The sequence below is a fragment of the Hippoglossus stenolepis genome, chromosome 7, assembly GCF_022539355.2.
Source record: "Hippoglossus stenolepis isolate QCI-W04-F060 chromosome 7, HSTE1.2, whole genome shotgun sequence".
Classification (NCBI taxonomy): Eukaryota; Metazoa; Chordata; class Actinopteri; order Pleuronectiformes; family Pleuronectidae; genus Hippoglossus; species Hippoglossus stenolepis.
In genome coordinates this window covers 11,916,864-11,942,041 of record NC_061489.1, presented here as the reverse complement: position 1 = coordinate 11,942,041, position 25,178 = coordinate 11,916,864, and the positions used below count along the sequence as shown (strand labels likewise).

Genomic DNA, 25,178 nt, shown 5'->3' with positions numbered 1-25,178 from the left:
GTTATTGATCGTTCGTGCACTGAAACTAGGGCAAGAAAATGCCCTTTACCGCACTCGCTTATCATTCAGCTGTTTCCCGTGGTTTTTTTGGGACGTTAACTGTGCATCCCCATGACTACACATGCATGCACGCGCCCACACTGAATTGATTTCTGTCCTTTTTCTCACTTGGCAGCCTCCCCTACCAAGCCAAGAGAAACATAGAGAGCCGGCACACACTGCATCTTTTCCTTTGCACTCATGCATGTGTCACTAATGCTGCAGTGTCTGAAAGGCAGAGAGTGCTATCTCCGTGTCCTTCTATCGCTGTAGCTTTTTGGTGCCGTGGCATCCGAGGCGGAATTCACCCATCTCTCTCTACGCTGCTGCAGTGCCTAGATTGGCCTGATAGCCGTGTGCGCAGAACAACAACACACACTGTCAGCGAGCCTTGACTAGGCGTCGGTGTGGAAATGGGAAGAATAATGAGTTATTACAGGGTTATCTGTGTGCATCTCCATGTCATGACTGTGTAAGCAGCTCCGCTAATCTCATTAGATGAGACAACTTGTTAGAGATGTTTTCTGATTTCCTCCCTCTTCTCCGGCTGTGTCCACAAATAGATTTCAGATCAGTGTGTTGAGATTAAATGACTTGTGATTTTAGCCCCCACAGAAACTGGTTTGCATGGGAGAGCCGTGCGAGTGGCTGCTGTGTGGTAACAGTGAGAAACATCTGACTCCTGTTGTTTCTAAATATATGCACCATGTTTTACACCCCATCTGCATTGTATAGCAGCCCCAGAGCTTGCTTCATTTTTATATATGCAGCGAGCAGTGACAGCCGGAGACAAAGAGCCTGCTGACTTCAAGGAAGCAAAGCTCCATAAGTACAAATCAGATGTAAAACACGTCTGGCATGGGCGGGTCAAATATATAAGTCACGCAGACAAATATGACAATCCAGCCATGAAATGTGGTAGGATGGGATGCTTCTATTCTTGGCGACATCTTGCCTCTGACAGCCAGATGGGATGGCTGAAATTCATTTTTGGGCAAGGGAAAGCCACAGAGAGGGCGCCGTTGCATTTGTGACAGACAAATTATCGCGAGGGGTGTACACCCCCCTGAGGGGAATCAGAGGGATTCAGAGCAAAGAAGGAGAGAAAGAGTGACAGAGAGGGAGGGAGGGAGGGAGAGAGAGAGAGGGAGAGAGAGAGAGGGACCTCAGTCTGAGTGCCTAAGTCTTGCAGAAACAAATTAGCTGTGAGCTGTAAGGGTATGGGAGGTGAAACTGAGATGGATACGCACATCCCGGCTACAGGCAGGAGGTGGGTGGAAGCTTACTGCTTACCCCAGCCCTTTTCATAGTCTTCCAGTGCAGCAGATCACGAGCTTACAAGCCTTTGAGTCTGGTTGAGAAAAGGATATGTCCCCGATTACATCTGATTGTAGCTCGCGCACAAAGGCAAACAATGTGCGTGGTGCTTGTGCGCACGCTGAGCACAAACGTGTTGGCTTAGCTGCACATGTGCATCCACTAAATATCAAATGTTTCTCGAGGGAAGTTCAATCCCACTCCGGCTTACATAGAATATACCTATAGGCAATGTCTAATCTATATGTACATTGCACAACCCACCTATATAAATGAAACCAGCGTGCACATGCACGCGCACACACTCATATAATTCAGGAAGCTCATTAGGCACCACACACAGAGCACCTAGTAGGCAGCAACCTTTTTTCTCTGACCAAGAACATCAACAACTCTTTTAATCTAAGCCACCATTAATGAACCAGAACTAGAGGCGATGTTAAAAAAAAAAAATACTCCCCTTGATGTGCTGTAATTCCTGCGCCCCACTCGAAATTATATTGCTCTTCCTATTAGAAAGACTCCCCCTATTACCGATGCCTTTTAGGGTCAGTGGTCACACCAGCAGCAGCAGCAGCAGCTTCCAAGCTGATTAACTATTGCACCAGGCATGAACGTGCCAGGCCGGGCACGGGCTCCGACAGCGTAAACATATTCTCCTAGCTGTGCCTATGTCACCCGGCTTGTTCCTCTCTCACAGCGTCTGACACCACTGTTCCCCGCTCTGGCCATTGTGCCAGTAGCCCCGCAGCCAAAAGCTTCACGAGCTCGGTCTAATTCAAGGCGGCACACCATGCAAACAGCGGACAAAAATAGGATGGATACGTGTCGCCCTCGCCTTCGCCCTCATTCTCGGGCAAACATTAAAGATTGAGGGAGAATCTCGAGGTGTGGGGCGGGACGGCGCCTCCGACGTGATCCCTGCTCCTGACTGTGGAATCACTCTCTTTGTGGAAGTATTGAGTGTGTGTGTGTGTGTGTGCTTCTATATGTGCCTGTGTACCAGTGACCTGTATGCTGTGAGGCTCAGTAGAGAGAGATAGCGGCACTGTCACAGCAGCCCATCCCCGGAGAGCACTATGTCTGCCTCCCCTGCCTCCCCTGCCTCATGCTTCATACTGTAAACTCCCATTGAGTCAATTACCGTGGCACGCTCTTTAGCCACCATGGCCACTTACTGTAAGTGGACGTTGAGACAATTGGGTTATGACATGTACTGCCTTACAAAACGCTTGGAAAAGTTCCATTGGCAGCAGCATCTCCCCGAATAGCTCCTGCAACAAATCAAGTCAACTGGGAATCCCAACAATTAAGAGCTATTTGTGCCGCCCATCCGAACGCAGCATTCAGCCACTGAGCATTGATCCGCTGCAGAAACTAATCTGGATCAATCCATTCTAAAGTTTTTATTTCAATAAGGAAATACACCGAGCTGCTGAGATGTTGACTTTAGTAATAAAGATTAAAAATGTGTTGACCGAAGGCTTCATCAATCTGAGATCCTTCATTTCTGCTTCCTCGGAACAAAAGCATGCTGACTACACATTTATCCGCGCTACAAACTAGAGAATATATCTCAGCGAGACAAACAGACATATGGATGAACTGAGCCGTCGACATCTATCCTCATTGTGTCACAGACGGAGGGAGGGGGGAAGGAGGGAGGTCATGGGAGGATAAGAGAGAGAGAGGGCGGGGGGCAAAAGGAAATAGAGGACTCTTAAATTTCCTCAGTGGGTGCTATTGTCCCAGGAGAGTATTCAAGGCAGGCAAAGGCTCTGCACAGGGAAATGGAACTCGGCATGCTAACTGTGACTTTGCATTCATTGTGAGGGAGACATGAGCGTCTCAATGCACAGGGTGACTCATGCAACCGTTTCATCTGCGATATGCGCCGGTTTTGAGCTCAGGCACAAAGACTCTGAAATGATATCAGAGTGAGATTTGGTTGAATTAGATTTCTCAACGCCCAGACGTTTCTATATTGGTAAGGAAAAATACTTTGCATTCATCACGGGAGTGGAAAGACAACTATTTTCTTCCTGATCTGGATTTATCATCAATAACCTGATTTCTATTCAACTAAAGGAGATCAGAAATAATTGTGTTATTTTATTGTTCAGCAGGGTTTATTTTGTATTATTTTTCCTATGGAGGAGAAACAGCTATCCGAGCTAGTCGCAGCTACGACGGCTCGATGGCTTTCGGAACAGTTTGCTTCAAGCATTTTCATTTAACTTTGTTTTGCGCGGCTCTGCGCGGCTCTGCCAGGCTTCTATAGGGTCATATTGGCTTATGATGCTCTGCAACTGTGAGTAAATATAAGCTTGTGTATTAGATTTGGGGCCTGAGATGAAATCTAATTTCTGTGAGCTCAGCGAGAGAGATTGCTCGCTGATACACATCCACACAATCCAAGGCCACATCTGGCAGGCCCCATCAAATATACATGAACCTCAGGAGAACATGATATGGCTGCACTCCCAAGTCCACAACCCAGTTTTGTTCTTGGAAAGGTGTTTGATAGCGACGGCGACATTTACTTTGATATTTACTCAATTTGCGCAGACAAACACGACGGGACATTGATCGTTTGCCGACGTCTCGGTTACTGTCCGATCTCATGAGGACGCTGAGGACTAAGAGGCGAATTTTGTAATGGAGGCCATCAAGCACAGAGATGACTTGTCAGTGACACTTCATTTCAGTTATTGTTGTAGGCAGCTGATAACAGATTGATAGTGTCACAAACCATAAAGGACAAGTAATTAATATCTTTTGCGCACATCTCCATCTGGTGCAACAACACATCGTATTGAATTTCAGAAAAACAAAGAAGACAGAAAACATCTCAATGTCTGGCGCCGTGTCAACCTCATTTCAGACCAGCCGGGCTAATAACACGGACTATATACGTTCCCATTTCACAGCAGCACTGCAGCCGGTTTTCGATTTTGGCAGGACCGCATGAAGTGTATTTTTACCTCCCTGTCAAGCTCTGAAAAGGCCAAATGGGTAGTGGTGGACAGTTTCTTCACCACCTCAATACCCAAAATTGTGTTGGCTGCTTACAGTGCAGCGGTGGAGCAGGGAGTAAAACGCAGAGTGACAGGCCGAGGTCTCGGCACAAGGGCAGAGAGCTGTGAGCTGAGCTATGGTGAGGAACAGTGCGTCCCTGCCCTGGCAGCCTCATTCACTATTTATTTGTGTGTCTCTTTTTGTATATGTGTGTGTGTGTGTGTTACTTGTCGCCATGCTTGCCATTGTCATTGTGTTTGCTTATGTTGTGTGGGTCCTTGTGTGTATACACGTGCCTGCGTTCCGGTGAACCTTTCGTGCCGCTTGTGGAGCCGTGCGACCGCCTCACTGAGGTAAGAAAGGCGTTCAATACTTGCCTTTTCCGCCTCAGCGGTCACACTTAAAGATTATCAGTGTTTTATATTCAACCCAAGCTGTAGGCATCAGCGGAGAGAAAATACAAAAGGAAAGAAATAATATTATGGTCGTGTGAGAGCGTGCACTGTCTCCTCTCATGTTTTTTGCCCTCTTTTTCATGGTAACATGCCTTTCACTGCAATCTGTCCGTTCTCATATATCCCCCTATATTCTCTCCTCTCTGTTGTGTCTCTTGCTGCCAGTGCCAGTAGGCACACAGCTGTAGCCACATGAAATCCCCCGGAGTGGGAGAGTTTGTGGACTTACATGCACACATGGCCTCTGCGTGTGTGTATTTGTGTGTGTGTGTGCCTGCATGTGTGCGGAGCTGAGCTAAGGTGAGCTGAGCAAGAAGGTGGGGAGGGGGCTGTTTACACAGGCCAACCTTTAATGATAGTCAATCCCAGGGGTCTGGACCTGTTATGGCCACTGCTGCCTGTGTGTGTATTCTAGTATTTGTGCTCATTCATACATGTTTGAGCAGTATCGCTGTGAGTCTGGTGCGATGTGTGTGTGTGTGACTGCTTGTCTATCAGTTAGACTGCATGCTGGCCCGCTCCACTTTCTCAATGTCAAGCTTACACATATTCAACAGCAACTAATGTCACAACTTGACACATGTTTCACCCACAGACATTCTTTTCCAGCTCACATTCAGAGTGGCACCACCAACACTACAGATAGAGTGAGTGGAACTGTCAGCTCCCATCACTACATGAAGACTTGACTCAGGTCTGGTCTGTCACCTACAGCTCAGTCAGGGTCTCAAGGTACAAGATAACACCTCCTTTCAAAAGAAATGACATAATATCACAAATTTTAAAATCATTTAAAATCATTGGAGAGGAATATGAAAATAGTTTGACAATATTCATGATCTGAGTATTATTGTCTTTGTATACGGGGCATATGGGGATATTATGTCTGTACAGTTGATTTCAATTGGCTTTTTTCATAGAGCACATGATTAAATGAGCGAGTCAAAGATGCAAAAGTGTTAAATATTCATACAAATGAATCAGGGTCTTGGTCTTGTGAACACGGGATCACTGTGACACGGTCATGTCTTATCGTGACAATTCACTATAACAGAGAAATGTCAGTCAAATTATCTGCTGTGAAGTAAGATGTTGATTCTTAAAAGCAAAAACCTTGAAACAGCATGTTTTTACATTTTCTTTCAGTTCTAATGGACATGTAATTTATTTGATTATGCAGTGTTCGCCATATACGTCATTGCAAGTCATTACTATTTTTTCATCCCAACCAAATTAAACAAATCATTAGTTGCAAAATCATTGAATTGTACAGATACGGACCATTGATGACATTCAGTTCAATTGTTTTTATCAGCTCTACTCTTAATAAGAACAAGTGTCTTTAGTGCATCAGGTTGTACTGACCTATTATAAGAATCTTAAACAATATATACATTTTTCAAGGAAGGTGATGTGATGTTAAATTTATAGACAATTAACACATACATGTCGTCATTCATTCAAAGTCTGTCAGTCACACACTCTGTTGTTTCTATCCGCAGCTACAGTTACAGAGAAACACCTGGTTAGGGACCTTGTTTTGTTCAAACCAGTTGTCTAAAAGTTGTCATGTTTACTGCATTTTATGAAAAAACAACTACTGATAATATCATTAATATACTGCATTTCATTTTCCTTTAAATATGGAAAATAATAGCAATTTCTTAGTTTGATTTATCAGCGCACTGTATCACAATAAATATCAATATGTACATAATGTTAAAGTGGGTTTTATTTATATAGCAAATTAAATAAATGACAACTCAAGATGCTTCCATACTTCAAATAGATAAAAAAAATTGTATAAGAGCCAAATTGACAAAGAACATTCCTGCTTATTTATTTGCATAATTGCATCTTTGACAGCTTATCTCTGAGTGTACAACATTATATCCCCTGTCCTCAAATGAAAAGATGCAAGGCAGAGAGTGTCTCTTTAAAAAGTTGTTGATGAATAAACATGGTTTTGCACAAAGAAGCACCGTCTACTTATCCTGGTTGTCTTATCACAGGTGAGAATATTTTGTATTCTGTGTGCGCTGTTCCAGAGCACATTTGCACATGACAGCAGAGCCTACGGTTGCTGTCATTTACTGTAAATAGCTTAGAGCATATCAATTCTAGCACACATTGATTTCTGTCAATCTCCCCCCCACGTCGCTGTGCACTTTGTGTGCGTGTATTTCTGCACGGGGGAATGTTTGCGAGTAGCCTTTGTTAATTCAATGAAGTACTTCCACGATAGCATGTTTTCCTGTTTGAATTTTAATCAAACATGGGCGGCCCTCTTTCAGCCAGGAATGGGGTTTGGCTTTGACAAGGATGCAGTGTTTTTTGGCTCAGATCTGTCGCTGTTCCCATGAACACCATCAGATATTCACAGTGCCATCTCTGATGTCGCAGCTCTCCAGCCCACTCGCCAGCTCCATCAGTTTTGACACAGAGAAACAGACTTGTGCTTTTGGGTTTCTGACAAATTACAGAAGTACAATCTAAAGTGTTTGAATAATTTAACATTGTCCTGCTTGGGGGAAATTTGAAAAGAAAAGAAGAAAACACCAGACTAACCCTTTCTCCTTTTAGAGTTTGAAGTGTACGGCATCATCCATCTGTCCTCTGGGATTCAGTAAGCTCGTATCTTTCTATATCTCAAGTGTGGAGCGTGTTCTGGTACTGCAGATGCCGGTGGCGGTCTCAGAGGAGAACTCTGATACCAATATACCCCTTGTCATTCCCAGGATGTCAGGGTCAGAGGACAACATGGGCAGGATAGGTAGTTGATCCATAGAGGGAAGGTTTGTTCCGCACAACTCTCTAATAGAGACCAGAGGGAGAGGAGGAGTCGCAGAAGCTGGTAGAACTGCAGCACAGAGGCGCTGTTTCCCATCGAGTCTCCCTCCCCGCTTCTAATGAGCATTCTATTAGCAGCTAGGGGACGGATTTAGGCAGTTAGGCATACGGAGAAGGCTGGCTAACAATGCAAGTGGTTAACTAAACAGCTGTTCTCTCTCTGCTGCCACCTCCCATCCTCGGCTAATGAAGCCCTCACCGATGAGCAGGAGTCCCGGGACATGCCGGGGAACAGCCAGAGAAACCCAGACAGGGAAACTCAGTCACTCAGAGGCCTCGTAAAAAAGGGCGTGTGGAGGATCGTTTCACCGACAGGACAAGCAAGGCTCCAATTAGACAGTGGCTCAGAGGGGAACCCTAAGAATAGCACATTGGGCAAGCAAAGATGTATCTATGAGCACTCTGTGCCGCTCTGTGTTCAGAGAGTAAACACTCCTTTGCATTGTTGTTCCGACCGGAAAACGGCAGTGTCTCTGACGCCTTTCGCAACGGACAATAAACAGATCACTGTGATGATTTTTGTGAAACGTTGCGTCGCTACATTTCATTATCCTCTGCAGTGTGAGTAGTGTTCGCAGTGGTGGGCATCGATCAAGATTAGTGGCATGCCATATGGGTTTGTCAACATCTGAAATACTGCGGAGGGTGCGCGCTCTTTAAACAGCCTTCACTTAAAAACAAGGAGAGATGCTTCAGGAGTGAAGCCTATTTTTCATTTAATAAAAACACGCCGTCGCACTATGTTCGGTGAGCAAAGAGCAGTATTTGTTTTGGTGAAATGTATTGCGTCTGTCAAAGTCGTGACTGTCTGCCGAAGCCCGGGTCACCTCCTAATGATACATGGGTTAAGATTTACTTTGCATGTATTATTCTGTTTTTTTCTTCCTCTGTGGAGCTGTCAGAGCTGCCTCTAGTTATAAATGAAGGGCTGCTGAACGTTGGCCTGCATCACAGCTCAGGTGGGAGGTGTCGACACTTAAAGTCTACACTTATATCTAGCAGTAATTAGCCAGGTGTGCTTGGGCGTGAAAATAGAGCTTCTTCACGCAGCTACGTTCGGCCCCTGTGTTGCATACTAAACTGCTCATCATGAACAGCGTCTGGGAGAAAACAGTCCGTTTACGTTTGCTTTAATCTGCATTTGTTAGCATACGGATAACATAGGCCTCGCGTTGAGAGTCTGTTTGACTCCTTCTGTACGTTCCTCTTTTTCCTTTTCATCTACAAGACAGAAGCCTCGCTGGTTTCTGATCCACGTCGTTGCCGTGCTTTGTCAGCAAACACATCCTCAGCACTTCCTGCAGCTGCTTCACAATAAAAGCCTTCCAGCTGTTCGGGGAGCATAATGTTTTTTTGTTTTCTCTCTTGTTGCTGGAGTGCTGCATTGATCTGCATCAATCGCACAAGTTTTCCAGTGAAAACATACGGGGACAAAACACTGAAAGCCTTACATGTTGACTCAAGAGTAGACGACTGCTGTAAATATAGTACTTCAAAACAATTTCTGTTGATGGTATAAGCTTGTGTTTGTTTGTTCCTTGTCTTTCGGGGTAATTACTCTGTTTATAATGAAAGTTAAACTAAAATTTCATAATTCCGTTGTTGGGAAAATTATGGATTTCAGAAATAATGGGTCACAATTTTAATTCTTGACAGGAAGTAGCTGTTTCAAAGCCCTCTTCGTGCAGTAAGAAATTAGATTGTGGTCGCGAGATACCAAATTCTTATTTATTTATTTATAAGAATAAGCTAAAAAAATAGAAAGAGTTTTTATAATAAAATCCCCTAATATTCACTAAAAAACAAAATAAAAGAACATGAAATTTGTGTCTTGAGTTTGGATTCGGAGGGAAATTTTCAAATCCTTCTCATGAGGGCTTTAAGGTGCCCCAGGAGGGCTTTTTATGTTAAGCGCCTGCACAGAGAGTTGAATTGTATCTCTTAGTCCAGCCACTGTGGACTAATCTTTTAATATTGATAAAAGCCGTGCATTTTGGGGGCATTTCTATTGAAGACAAATTATTTTTGAATTATCTTTCTTACTAAGAAAAGGCAGTGCACAATCCTCCAACAGTAACACCAGAGCTGCACATGTGCTTTGTTTTCCCTGTTTTTTAATCCAACACCTCTGAGTCATACTGCCTCCCACCCCACCTTCAATGTTAGCCAGGTGTGAATGACTTGCTGTCACATGTGATCAGATGATCTGTCGCACCAGCTAGTTTGTTGAATGCATGCACCTGCCATTTCAGCCCAATTTAACATGCAAAGGCTATTTCCTTCACATCTAACTGCAATTTTGCAGCAACAGGTTGCCTCTCAGTCCAGATGTTAAGCAAAAATGAACCTTGTGACTTGACGTAGAATTTACTATCCACACGACAGAGAAATTGTCTTGGAAGTCGTGCCAAAGCACATTGGCTATATTGTTCACTAACAGTTGCATTTGATTTGGTGAGTTGCTCTCTTTTACCACTGAAGAGGATCTATAGCTTATGTTACCTCTCTAAGCTAAAAATCTATTACAGCCTTGCAGGCCTGAGAGCTAAAGATTTAGTCTTTTTGTCAGGTTGCACAATGTTGGCCCTTTATAGTGGAGGATTCTGCTTGTCAGCATGTTTGCCGAAGTTCCTCTCATTGGGGATTTCATTGTGCTCAGACTATGCAAATTTCACAGCTAGGGCTAATGCATTTGCACTGCCCAGAACTGAACGTCTTGGTAGGGAGGCCGCAGCTTGAGACTGCATATGTTCACTTGCTTGCACGCTCACACATTGGACTGTTGAAACTTACATTTACAGACAGTGCATTATGTTAGTGATATGGATCTAGATGTCATACATGAAACCCTCTGATGCCCTTTGTTACAGCCTCTCATTCAGCAACCTGCAGTAATTCAACTGATGTTTTTTTTCCCTGTGCAAGACTTTTTTTTTTATCACACATTGAAAAAACGATTTTCCTGCAGAGACCGCAGCAGGCAGGCTCTATGCAAACAGAATTATATACACCTGTGTGCCTATTAAGATGGAGTAACCAGGTACAACATTTCCTATTTCAGAAAACAAGTTTCAGAATCATCACAAAGAACAGTCTGAAAAACCTGTTAATGTTCCCACTCCACTGCAGAAGATGTACATAAATCACATGTTCTGCAAACCTGCGAAAGAGATAAGGAATATGGTGGTGCCCTCAAGCATGGCTCCACAGTATCGGTCTGTTTCTCAGGCGTGTGTTTTTCTTGGAGCAGGGATGAACAGATGTACAGACACTGAAGGACTGACCCAGCTAGCTGCAGAGGTGAGCTGTCAGCAACAACACACAAACGCAGAGCGCTCGTGGTCATCATTAAAGGGCAAAGTTCAGCTAATTGCACTGCAGTCGTTCATCTGGCACACAAACATGGAAACAACAAACTATTTAATAACATGCCGATCAAAATCTAGCCTGTAAATACATTTAGTGAATGGACACTCATGCAATCCTAGGTTAAAGAAAAAAAGAGACAAAAATTGTGCAGTGAAGAAGACAAAAACAAAATGCAGAACAGACGGTGAAAAAGAAAAGATGGATAGAAATAATGAAATGTGAAAACAGCGTATGGGAAACTAGTGAGCGGTGGCAGAAATTGGGCCAATATGTGTGGAACCAGAGGGAATGAAGGGAGAGTGAGAGAAAGCGAGAGATGGAGAAGGTGTGAGAGGAGGAGGGAGGTCAGCAGAGATGCGGAGATGGGCGGAGGAGGAGGGGGAGAGATGAGCCCCCAGTGCTCAGCTGTCAGTGCTTCCTCTGCAGGTGGGGCAGGAGGAGTGCCAAGTCCCTCTCTCCCACTCACACAGACACCCATGCATCGCTCTATAATGGATGCTTTACACTGGTGCCAGAGAGAGAAAGAGTGAGGCAGAGAGAGGGAGACATGGTGAGAAGACGAAAAGAGAGACATGGGGGAGGGTGGGTACTGGAAAAAGAAAGAAAGAAAGAAACTGCTATGAGGAACAGGGAAAAGGGAGCAGGGGGAAAATGCCTCGGAGATTGAGGCAGTGCAGACGAGACAGACAGACAGGGAGACCGATATTTCCATCAAGTCATTATACCAATCAGGAGAGGAAACAGACGAGACCGTCTGGGAGCAATATGATGCAGCTATTGGTTTAATTGATCTAAAGCCTAACAGGATCAAACAATGGTGGGCTGCAGCGCCGTCCCCCCTCCGCCACGGCCGACTGTCACTGTCCATTAGGAGGTGTATGAGTGCGCCCTTGACAGTGATTTATCAAGAATGATTCGTATATGGCATCTACCTGAACTAATGACTCGCCAGCGTCTTCACTGGGGATTGCAGGTCATCAACAGATGACATATTCTGTAGTCACCTCGTTCATCAGCTGCGATTAGATTCCAAAAGCAATCTTGGCGATACATCACCAGATGGGTCTCATTGTATTGTCTTGCAGGATATCGCTGAGATGGGCCGTGTGGGCCACATGTCGCTCAGGCCGCCAAACCTCATCGGTACAGTTGTGAATATGGGGCCACATGTATATCTTATATATGCAATGCACTGAGCTATTACCGTGGTTGATGGAGGCAGGGATTTACTAAAGTACTCAATTATCCCCCGCTTCTTTCTCTGACCCGCTGCTCGGCTCTTTAACACCTATAATTCTATGCTTTATTGGCTCAACTACCTGCTGCAAGCAGAGGCAGACTGATGGCTGGACTACCAGAATGAACTGCCTTCACCGTTTTCAGGCAATTTGTCAATTCTTCATTCCTCCACTCTCTTCTGGCAAGGGATAGGTAAAGCTGCCTCCCTCTGATGGACAGCCCTGCTGGATATTGTTTTCAGGAGTGTTACCTTAAACTGGCTATCTGACCTCAGTAGAGTCATCTTTACCCTAATACCACCCCTCCCACCTCAAATTACTCCACAGAGCCTCCTTTTTCTTCTGCTCAATACATTTTCTCTTTGCAGGGGTGAGTAGTAAGGAGAGAAAAACCTATTTGCTGCCTGAATTAGGCCCCTTCCAAGTTCAAAAGCGAGTAATACCTTTTAGTTGGTGGGTTTTCCTCAATCTTTGTTTTGTAAAAAAATAAAGGTTCTCTGCCTCCGCTACACAAAGCCATTCAAAGAGCGACGGTAAAATGCCACATAGACCACTTGCTAAAAATCTGTTTGCTTTTTCCACACAATGACGCCACAGTATATGGCAGACAACAAAGCCGAGTAGTCAGCGTAAATAAATACAAGCATTCTTGCTCCACAGTGATGGCATCCCCCTGGTTTAATTATCGCTCTTGTCAATCGAGGTGGAAGAATACGGCACCTGACAAGGCGCGTCCCCATTCTCTCATCTTGCATAGGCCTTTTTCACACCCCGAGACGCACAGACACCTTTCAGCAAACAGCCAAATCAAACCTTGAGATGGAGGTCCTCTGTTGCCCCAAACACCCAGGTAACTTTACAGTGTCGAGTCTCTGAATGCCTTTGACACCTCCGAAATGGGGTCTATTCAACTTCGAGAATTGTCCCCGTTTTTTCTCAAGCACAATGCATTTGCACAACAATGACAGCTGCATCTCGTATGAATAAGGAATGTGGTTTTGCAGCTATCTTTCCCGGTGACTCCAATTCAAAATCCAGCTCTTGCAAGGGGCCTTTATTTAATGCTTAAACTGCAGGCGATGGATGGCTGCTCCAGGATGCCGAACCCGAAAAAAGGAAGTCGACACCGAGGGAGGATGGATCGCACCCCCAGATTTGTATGATGAGCGTTCAGCACGGGGACGTTATGAAGTGGGGGGAGTGCAGGCCTGCAGGCCATTCCACAAAGAAAACCTCCCATGGGTCTCATTTCGGGGAGGAAACCCACACTTGTTATTTTCAAAGGTCACAGCCAGATGTAACATTACAGCTAAAGCAGTGATGTAGTGTAACACTCACACTCTCCTCCTCTGAGCATCTGTTGGCCTCCATTGTGTAGGATATAGGGTAATTTGGAGCAGTGTTTGTATTAGCCTTAGATTATGTATCAATATTTCAACATGCAGCAATGAATGAGTGCAACACCTCCTTACAATTCCCAGCAGTAGCACCACAACAGAGTTAGTGTTTTTCCCTCTGAGGACAACTACAGGCCTGCTTGTACACGGTAAGTGATTGTCAGAGCAGAAGTTAGGTGCTCATGGCAACGCAGCCTTTGAATCCCACAACGGCAGCACTGTATCTGCCAGATTGACAGAGGCAGATTGATTCAAGGTCCGGTAAATGTTATTGTCAGTCTTATTTCCGTCACACTGCAGGTCCACATGTTAGGTGCATGCCAGAAACAGACCAGTAATCATTTTGCGAAGATTGTGCAGAAAGAAAGCAAACAAAAGATGACTCAGACAAGACCTTACAAGGCAGTGCGATTCCTCACCCTCCTTCCTCTGTTATAGGTAAAGTCATGCAGGTGGAGACTCTCTCTGAATGTCATTAATCCTTCGAATATTGTGCATTTACAATGTGATTAAATTATTAAGAATAATTCACCCTTCAATGTATGATATACATGTATTTTAGAAAGCGAGTCTAGTCACATGTTAACCTGTAGATTAAATATCAGAAATGAATACACACAAAATACTCACACGAATTCAAACAAGTCCCAAGCTGCTTTAAGACGTGCACTGAAGTCAAGACAATTTCTGGAGGGGCTGCATGAGGGAACGCGAATGTCTGAGTCAGTTCATCCGCACATTTTCCTGTTGCTGTGAACGTGTCTCACTCGCACATCTCCTGCTGCTCTCCGCATATGTGAAAGTCAAACTCTGGACAGACCCAATTTTCCAACTGACTAAAATTTTCAAATACTCAGATTTGTTTGTTTGACTGTTTCTGGATCTGGAATCAATTAGTTTATGTCAGATTTTCAGATAATCAGAATAGTTTCCAATTAACTAAGCTAATCTGATTGACTACATGTATAATCAGTTAATTGTTAATCATAATAAATGTGTTGTCATGTACACAATGCTTTAAATATAAAAAGCAGTGTTCACAGTTTTATGCACTCACACAGCTTTATATGAAACACTGTGTCTCTTTATGGTCTCTACTATCTCTACAGTATACCAGTTATAAAACTATGCAGGAAAGCAGATAACTTACTAACAAATAAAGAAATTCATTAAAATAAATAAAAGTTTAATTAAAAACATAAATAGTGCAAGGTGTGAGGGAAGAAACATAAAAGTCATAAAACCTCATTAAACCTTGTTTAAGCAACTGATGTGATCAAAAAGCTTATATTTACAAATGAAATAAGATTTAACTTGATTTCCAGTAGTGTAAAGTCTATACCATCAAGGCACGATAAACGTTTTTATTGACAAATTATTATTATGGCTACTTCTATGAAATAACTGAGTATGACGCATGATGCTGTATCTTAAAATTGAAACACACCAACCAGTACAGATATAAAAAAATAATAATCAGACAATCACAAACTAATTGATAAGTTTTAATGGATTAGTGAGGAATTTTAATCAGTTAATCAAATAATTTCAAGCACTGACTGTATTTATTTATTTATCAAGTCTTTATCAAGTTGGTACGTCAGATGAAATGCATTCATTGGATTAGACTTTCTGCTCCGTCCATCATTTATCCTACTAATCCTCTAATAAGTGCAGAGCTACATTTCTGGGCTCATAATGTAAATGCCACATTCATTCAGATGTGTGTGTCATTAAAGTTTAGGTTGAAGTGTTTCTTAAGCAGCCGTTTGTCCTTCAGATCATTCACTGACTCTACATACTTGATCATGAAGGCAGTTTGTGTCTCACTCTCAAGTCGCTCCAACAGAGGCCCGAGTTATTCAGCCAATCAGCCCAAGGAAATTGTACAGTAATACATCAATTCCTATGACTTCCAAGTCACATCCTTTCCAAGACGACCTGAACCATAAATCCACATCAGAAAAACCCACAGGAAGTAGTTCACTATGAAGAGCAGCCATTAATAATATCTTTATTATCTCCAATTTGATTTGAATAGAATGTCCTGGCATGACAATCTCTCCAATCCCCTCTGACTTCACATCCCACAATGCTCCTATTCACTTATATCATCTTTTATTCTGTGGATTGAAATACTTGTCACCCTTCCCTGAAAACCCAGTACCTGTATGCCCCTTAATACTTATGGTTCAAGTGGTTTCACTGGTGTCCTGCATTAAAAAGCCTTGGTACTCATTGCACCACTGCAATAAAACCCAAGCATTTAACATGCACATTTATGGTCCTCAATAACCCAGAAGTCTTAATAAAAATGAAAGCTGACATTGGCATGAAGGATCCTCTACACTAGCTGTCTTTAATGTCCGAGACGTTCCATTAAAAGGGGAGCACTTCCTCCGAAGCAGAGCTTTTATCCTGATTGCTTACAGGAAGAGAGGAAAAAAAAAAAGAAACCAAATGACCTTCAGTGCCTCTACAACTAGCCCTTCCCTCATATGTGCTTTGTGGGCAGATATCCCCGCGTGCACATACTCGGACCGCTGGGAAAGGGACACTGATGCAGACACATGCATGGAGATACAGTATGTTTCCTGAAGGTTGTGTGGGGTGAAACAGATGTTGACTCGCATTCAGAGATATATGCACAAATGCACATCTGAGTCATCTGCCACTTGGTATTCTGTACACGTGCGTAAGAAGCTATCTCTCTCTTTATATCACAACGATCATTAGGAGATAGAGAAAAAAGGCTAAATCTGCATGTTCGGTTATTGCCCACACAATGCCAGATAGATAATACATGGGACTGGCGAATGTCCTTGCTTCTGGACTTCTTCAGCCGTTTTCCGTTTGAAGCTGGAGAAAAAGAAGATGGGGAAAGAGATTTCCCTCTGTGGCAACACAACTGTCGGACTACATTTAATAAGCCGGTCAAAAACACTCTCCTGCTGAGAGAGACTGCTTTTAATGACCATTCTCCTTCCAAAGTCTCAGATGTGCAGCTAGATCACTTGCCATGTAGCACACAAGGCAGCCATCTTATTAATAGCAACGCAACAAGCATGCTGCCGACCGGGGAGCAGATACGTGGAGAGGCAGGGTGGGAGTGAGGCACGCTGGCACATGAAGAGAAAGCGTATATGGCTTATATGCCTTTTCTGTGTGCGGAGGCGGGGGAGACAGATGGGTGCAGTGAGGGGGGAGATTAGATGAAGGAGGCCGGGGCAGGGACCGGGGTCTGAGAAATCCAAGCCTCAAGAGAGGGCATCCAGGCCAGGAGGACGAGGCTCGGTGATGGATGTAGCCTGTGACTGGAGCCCCCCGGCACGCCCACATGGAGAAGCAACCGGGGCCAGTCCAGAGGAGATGGCAATCATAGAGAGAGAGAGCGAGATTGAGAGAGAGAAAGGCCAGAGGGGTACGGTGATATAGGAGGATCCAGCTTATTAGAAAGGCTTCAGGAGGAGCATATGAAGTAAGTTGTCGTTCTGCCACCAACAGGCATAAAAGGAGTCTCTGTTCGATGGAGAGTCTATGCACTGTAGGCAGTGATGACAGACGGTGTACAGTAAGAGTGGGAATACTGTCATTAAATACACCGACACACTGGGGAGCTCCAGAACACTGTGTCATCCCTGATTTACTTCCCCTTTTTTTTTTGACCTGGGCTTCGCTTACCCCACATCTGAGCAGCAGGTGAAGGAAAATGTTTGTGTGTGAGCGCACGCCCGTGTGTGTGTGTGTGTGTAGAGATGTGAATCATATGTAAAAGTAGCAGAATTCAGTGTGACACCGCTATTCTAAGGAGCGTGTGTGGATTTTTTATTTGTCTAAAAAGTCAAATCAGGACATGAGGGAGGAGCAATGGTGCATTGTTCAAAATGTTCTTTCCTGACTTAATTTACATTTGGAGTGCAAACTAGGAACCTTAATATAAGGCACTTTTCCTGCGATGCAACAGTGTGCGAACGGAAATAGGAAACTATTACACAAATCCATTACTAGAGGCCACCTGAAACCAGGTGTGCTCATGCCACAGTGTATAATTCATTTGATTAAAGATTTTTACAAATTTTTTTTACCGCTATGCGCATGCAGACGCTTTGATTCGTTTCTTGTTTACTGCGTTGTCTTGGCAACGGGAACATCCAACCACTTTTTTGGCTTTGACGGTTACGACTGTAGAGGAGGGGCAGAGCACAGCGGAGGTTGTGAAAGCAGGTGCAAATAGACATTTCTTCACTCGGATTTCCTGTCTCATCCTGCAGCCCACTCCAGTCCTAAACTTTATATAATTACATCAATCTGTTCTGTGAGAGAGACTGTGAGAAATCTGATTGCCATTGGTAACATTCGCAGCAAGAATCCTGGCATGATAGAAGGCTTCCTGTTTCAATTTCCTAGGATCCCTCAAGTTTTACTGGCTCCTTTTTTTTTTTTTATCCCATCAGTGGGGCATACATTTTCATTCAGGGGAAAAAAACAGACCCGGTAATATCCAATTTACTGGAAGGCAGAGGAGATGGTTTCAGTGGCAGTATAATAACATGCTACATGGAGCGTAGCATTATGGAGTATGAATAGAAAAGGCATTTATGGTGAAAATTCAATCGAAAAGCAGTCATCATTCATCGGAGGAAATCAAGGCAATTAGTAACACTTTAATGCAAATTTGAGAACGCAAAACAAATCACAAATCCCTGGCACTGTGTTGGAACCCAGAGAAAAGCCGCTCAAATGACCTCTTTCAAATGCACGTTGGTCTACTAATCAAAAATCCAACTAGAGACATTTTACTCTGCCTAGTGACAAGAAGAAGAACTGTGTGTTTGTATGAGCGGTGCTTGCCGGCTGTGCTAGTCTCCTGACCACAGTATCGTCTGAGACCAATCCGCTCTCCAACGCAAGAGTGATTTCTTTTATGTAGTTCACTTCTGTGTAATGTACAATAAAAGCCCCGCGTTACGTTTCCAACCATGTGTGTCCAAAGCAGAGCTGTGGCTTGTTAACATGTTCACAAGCTGTCTACCAAGCGTGGCTCAACGAAAAGATTTCTCATGTGGAATAAAACCACAACACAAACAATGTGGGAACACAGAGACATGGCTAGAGACACTGCTATCAATTACAGGAAACAAGCAACCAGCCAGCTTTTAAACCGAGCGAGGAAAACATGTAATAACTCCAGCTTAAGGATGATGCGGTGTCCATTTGGCTCTGCAGGGTGCACTTGGAGGTTGACATTCATGGTCGGAGCTGAAAGCAGCAGTTCATTCACATGAGCCAAGGCACTTCCTGCAAGAACTTACATTTAAGCAGTTGGGCTCCATCTTAATAGAATGATGCATTAGAGGATCCTGAGTATGAGGGAAGTCTATCCCATGTGCAGGTTAAGCACACATGCTGCATTTTGTATTAAAGACATGGCCTACTTGGGTAGTAAATCATCATGAAGTGGCATTAAGGTAGCCAGCAGATAAACAGCATTGCTTACAACGAGAACATTGGGAGTGTGTTTGTCATTTAGCATGTGGCTGCCGCTAAAAAGCTCTCCCTGGTACACACTGTCCTATTTTATCTTGCTCACAAAGACACGTTACACCTACATGTTTATTTCTGACATGCGTGATTCCGGCAAACCAGCAGAGTGTGTCAAGTCCCACATGTGGTTTCAAATCTGCCCTGGGGTTCCAATTTCCCAATGCGAATGAGTGACAGGGTGATTTAAATGCAAACACCTGCCTCTTAAAACATTCACTACTCACAAACCCTGCTGTGCTGTACCTTCAGAGTGGTGGGACAGGGTGAGCAGGCTGACGCAGGAGGCTCCGATCCCAGAACCGAACACAGTGATGCGGTTGGAGTCGCCGCCAAAGAAGCCGATGTTCTCGCTGATCCACCTCAAAGCCTGGATCTGGTCGAGGAGCCCATAGTTTCCTTTGGCAGCCTGGTCACCGGTACTGAGGAAGCCTGCGAAACATACAGGGATTAAGAGATTAAAAAACGTGCACAGATAAAATCAAATGCAAACGCAACATTGTTTTACATATTTAAAATGAGCCTTGAGCCAAAATAGAGAAGTAGGTAGTCTGCACGTTGTAGTGGCCTGCATACACAGCTATTTATTTTCCATGTGCACCTGCAACACAAAAGGTTATCCACAATGGCTAACCCCGCCCCGATTTTTATCCGACGAAAATCACTCCAGGTGACAGCAGCAGAGAATTTGTGACTTATTAGACGACACGGCTGTTGGTAAAATAGGAGTGTGCGTGACCACATGTCATCTGCACCTTATGGGAAATCAATGGCACGTCTCCCTGGGTGTACACCTATCATCAGATATATTGAGCAGTCCTGATGAAAACCTTACGAGATCTATGAAAACTCCACGGACGGGGAGAGAGAGCGAGAGAGAGAGAGAGAGAGACAGAAAAAGATAGGATAATAAGATTTACAATCATTTTGATGCTGCGAACACCTAGATATGGACTGTGACCTCATTATATTTCCTATCAGAGTCAGCATCTTCCTCTGGCAGCGTCTGGATTCCCTCTCATGCTCATGTAGTGCCACATACTTTCAGCCTAAACATTTACAACAGCCACTGTCCGTGCACATTTTCCTCCGTGTCTGTGTAATCTGCTGTATGATGCTTGAGTTGGACAGCGAGCCTCTCTTGGGCACATCCGAGCTCCTGTTAACACACCTCCCTCTCGCAGCTGCTCTCCGGGGCCTAAGCCAAGCTGAATGATGGGTAATCGAGAGTCGCGGGAGAAGATCAAAGGCAAGCCATCCCCGAAGTCCCCACAGTGGACTCAGTGTCCATCAAACACCTGAACATGCACACGCGGTGACAGCTGGGAGACATGCATGGAAACCAAGACCCCTCTCTCTTTAGTGGCAATATCGGCAAACACTTCACAAGCAATAAATGCGATGGTGGGGGAATGTTCGCAAGCATCCAGTGATGGTCCCACAGCATTGTTTCTAACATCTATTTCATGGTCTATGCCTCCATATAATGATAAGCTCTCTGTGTTTAAGTCCTAAGGGTGGGTGGGAAAAGGGAATAGTTTTGATATCAGCAATGCAAAAAAAAAGATCAAATCGGTTTGTTTTTTGGACTCAGGTCAGCCCAATGATGCACACTGTAGATAACACACAGATAAGAAAGCAGCTGCTTCAGGCTCATTAGCTATTTATGGCGTGTTTGTACAAAACAGGATGCATGTCTGCCGATGCCTACTTATTTCTTTCTCTTTGTGTGAATCATAAACTACAGAGGGCACAACCTCCTGCCCCAACCCCGGCAGCACACCCGCCTCGCCCCCGAGTGCCTGGTGGCAGCAACAAAGAGGGTGGGCAGGGGAAAGGCCAGGCCTGATCATCGATAGTAGAGAGGCGGTGGCAGAGGAAGCAAAGCAGGAGACAAATGGATCAACAGATGGTCTCCTTCAGACGCATCCCTGAGGATGACAGAGCGGCAGGGCACATGCAGAGAGAGCGAGTGAAAGAGACAGGCAAAGGAACAGAGACGGACACGGACAGAGGGGCGACTCGATCCAATTGAGGAGCTTTTCCTTTTCTGTTTCTCTTGCGGCTGCTCCTCCCGTTCTGTCATAACCAAAGGACAACAGCTTTTACAACCCTCGCCTGGGTGGCTGTGGGGCTGGGGGGGTGGGGTGAGAGGAGACGTGACTCTCCCAGAATAACCCTCATTTGCGAAATGGTTCACACTTCACCAAGTGTATGTCAGATGGGTTAAGAAATGTCAGGAGACTGGCAGGTAAGAGGAATTCCGTGCAACTGTTAGCCAAATTGAAAATATATAATAAACATTATCTATTTGGCACTGCGACATGAGGCATTACTAAATGACAAAATGTAAATCATTACAATTGGATCCCCAGCTGGCAGAGTGGAGCGCAACTCAATAGTCTCATCTGCTGCGACTCTTTGTTTAGCCGTGTTGATTCCTTTGCATCTATAAATGAAACTGGTCATTAAACTGTGCATGTGGAAGACAGTATCTTGGACAGGATGCGCTGCGGGCACCGTTTAAAAAAAATACATCTAAAATAGCCGCTGGTTATGTTTTAATTGGAAAGGTGACCAAAATTCTTTTCTTTGCAAAGCAATTATGATAGCAAAAATAATTGTCTTCATGCATAGACTTTTTTTTTTTATATATATATCCATATTTATAGCAGTCTTTCCTGTGTTCAACCTTTCATTTAATGAATATTTTCTTTTGTTCTTCACTTTAGTATAACTGCTGGCCTTTAAGTCAGATTTTCGAGAAGAATGTACAGAAACATATTAACCTATCTCATACTCCAATTACTTAATACAGACACACATTACATATACGGATTCCCCTTTGTCGCTGGTTGTAGTTATCTTAATTTCTCCTTTCTCATCCGGGACTGGATGATAGATTTCCACATGTAGCAGATGATCCCCGTCTGATCAGCACTGCGTGGGCTTTGGCTGCACATGAACCGTGATGTGCACTGCACTGTGTTCACAGCTCCCACCTACACAGGACCTTGGGATTCTGGGCTGCCGCTTCTTGGTCAGGCTCGTTATGTGCTTGACTGCGTTACTCAACCTGACATAGCGCAGAGCAGTGCCGCCGTACAATAAGATTTTTAATTATAAAATATTTGTTATGATTAAAGAGTATTTTTCATCTTTGTCAGATGCATCTTCATTAGATGCATGAATTCAAATCAGTTTGCAAATTCTCTTTCAAATGATCTGACCAATCGACTTTGGCACAAACAGCTGACATAATTACAGTGTGTCCCAGTCAAGTTAATTCAACAAACATGAAATATTAATTAAATAGTAAAGAGCTCGAGTTGATCTCATGCTTTTGCAGGAAAGTGAATACAAATTAATTTTTAGAGTGAATTAATATCTTCGGTGACATGATTAATTTTGCCTGTTGTGAGTTGCGTTTAGACATTTTCAGACCCAATGAGTGAGGCGAGACTCGAGCCTTGCTGTAAATCCACAGGAGGAATATTGTAGTCAAATATGGTTTGCCTGATGCTTTCTTCTCTTTTAAAAACAAGACGCTGTTTTCTGTACCAAGCTCAAGTGCTTCAGTGGAAAATGTTTTGTTAGGACGGAGGACGCCGAATATAAAGAACTACACTGGAGAAAATCATATAATGATCTTTTTTTTATGCCAACCCTCTTAAATCATGTATGCCAAATACAAAATATATTTAACAAGATCTGTGTAGAAAACAGGTTATATAAGCATCACTCGTAAAAGGTCATGTCAACAAGAAGCGTCTAAAATTTTCTCAGAGGCCGAAACAAAGATTTCCAAATATGGAGCTGAACCTGCCCACACGTGTCAGCTGAAGTAGACATGGAATTTGCATGAGCGTCTCTTGTTCACTGCAAACGGGCTGTATGAGTTAATAACAGTGATTCTGTGCACTTTCCTCGCATGCTACAACTGTAATTTGTCCAGACTGATTACATGATGTGTTTTTGTATCATGCCTCAAAGCTGCTCTGCCTTGACAGTGATGCAGTGCACTTCTGCCGTATGAAGAACCTGTATTTTCTCCTCCTGGCAGCGCAGAGTCAGAGATTCAGCGCTGATCTCAGTCGGAGTGGCAGCGGTGACCATGGACTGGTCGCAGCCGGGTCAGGTCGCGCCTGTCACCTTGCATCGCCCTTTGCTGGACCAAACATTGTGTGTCTGTAGCACAGCTCCCCCCCCTGTGAGGAACCTGGTCGCCCCTGTCACCTTAACATGATCAGAAGGTCGGGTAATGTGTGCAGTGTGACAGCGTCCCCTCTCTGCAGTGTTTGAGCTTCAGCCTCCACCGTGCTGCAGCAGACGAGGACGTTCCAGGAGACCACGGATCAAATCTACTACCTCTCCGTTTCCACACAGTTCCAGTAATGTGCCACAATCATGCCACAGTTTATTTTACAGGCAGCTTGGAACGTGCCGCCACATATTGCGTTTTGTGGATTTGGATTTGTTGGTCATAATTTGTCAATAAGCACACGCCACTATCTCAGTCTAAACTAAGCGTCTCTGTTTCCTCCCGAGCCGCGGCAGTGATTTCCTTTAGCCATGCCTCTCAGCATTGATATTGCTCTATTGATTATGATTTAAATGTCTGTTTCCTATACGCCGGGCCATAACTCACAGTGTAGCGGAAAGAGGTGATGATAATGATCGCTCCGACCCTAGACATCTCTCTTAGCCTGGTCTCCCAGATAATGGAATGTGTGTGAAGTAATGGCGGAGGGCGAGAGAGAGGCGAGGAAGGGTGAGGGAGAGGGCAAAAGCTTGTTATTGAGCTGAAGAGTGAGCTTACACATGGACAGATGGAGGGAACGGATAGGAGGCGTAGAGGAAATGAGGAGGAGGAGGATGGAAATGACAGCAGTGACGTAACGGAGGGAAAGTTTTCTGGTTTTCTGTTGGATTCATTCTTGCTTCGACTTCGCCTCTTTCCCTGTTTCTTTCTCCCTCTCATCCTCTCTCTCTTTGGGGCTGGCAGTTAACAAGGCTGTCTGTGTCTTAACTCTCCTTTTGGTACTCCCCCCCCCCAACGTCTCCCTCTTGCCCTCTCCCTCTATCTTTTCTCCCCCTCTGCTCTTCTCTGGGGAAATAAAGGCCCACACAGTCACAGCCTTGACAGCCTCCCCTAAGAATCCCCAAATACAAAAGAGATCCAACTTCCCCCCCAGCCAGGCCCGGGCTGAATGGGAGCCTCTGGGGTGTGGATGAGAAGCAGTGGAGGAAAGGGGCCACCCTCCACACAGCCACATAAAGGGCCTGTGTGTCAGGCTCATGATGAGCAAGGGGCATACCCAGCGGTCCATCCACCACACAGGGAGTCATTCCCACAAGATTGATCATTTTTCTTTTTTTTTTGGTGGGGTGAAGATTTCAGCACACAGACAAGACCCAAAGATAAAAAAGTCTGGGTGAAGATATGGGGACAGGAGGGGAGGCGTGGGCCTGAATGAAGGTGATTGCCACTTGGATCAGTGTGCAGCTCCTTGTTTACAGCTCGCTGCCCAATAGCACGGCCTGAGCACAGTTGGATCTGAGAGCAGGAGGGCGAGAGACATAGAGAAACAGAGAGAGGGAGAGGGAGAGGGAGAGGGAGGGGGAGAGCGAGAGAGAGAGAGAGAGAGAGAGAGAGAGAGAGAGAGAGAGAGAGAGAGAGAGAGAGCAGGCAAGTACAAGAAAGCCTCTTTATGGCAGCCTGAACACTGAAGACCATTTACCCAAAACCACATGCTTGTTTCCGGTGGGAAGAGAAAATAAAGACTTGAGGGGGGGAAAAACTTTGATTGTCACTCCTACAAATGATTACTTCCGTATTAATAAATATAGCATGATCGCAGAATGAGACTAGAAATGGTGAAAAGAGGAATTTATGTATGAGCCCCCGGGTTCCTGCCGGCCTCGTCTCAAATCAATATTTAAAGAAAATATCA

The 25,178-nt window shown here is 44.4% G+C and overlaps 1 protein-coding gene across 2 annotated transcripts in view; it reads right to left on the bottom strand.

The window, feature by feature from the left end:
- nlgn3a (neuroligin 3a) overlaps window positions 1–25,178 on the bottom strand; it is a 121,313-nt gene that overhangs the window by 22,256 nt on the left and 73,879 nt on the right. For both annotated transcript variants that reach the window (XM_035161933.2, XM_047340655.1), the window contains one exon: window positions 19,471–19,656. In XM_035161933.2, the coding sequence (XP_035017824.1) occupies window positions 19,471–19,656 (186 nt within the window). The remainder of the gene's footprint in view (window positions 1–19,470; window positions 19,657–25,178) is intronic.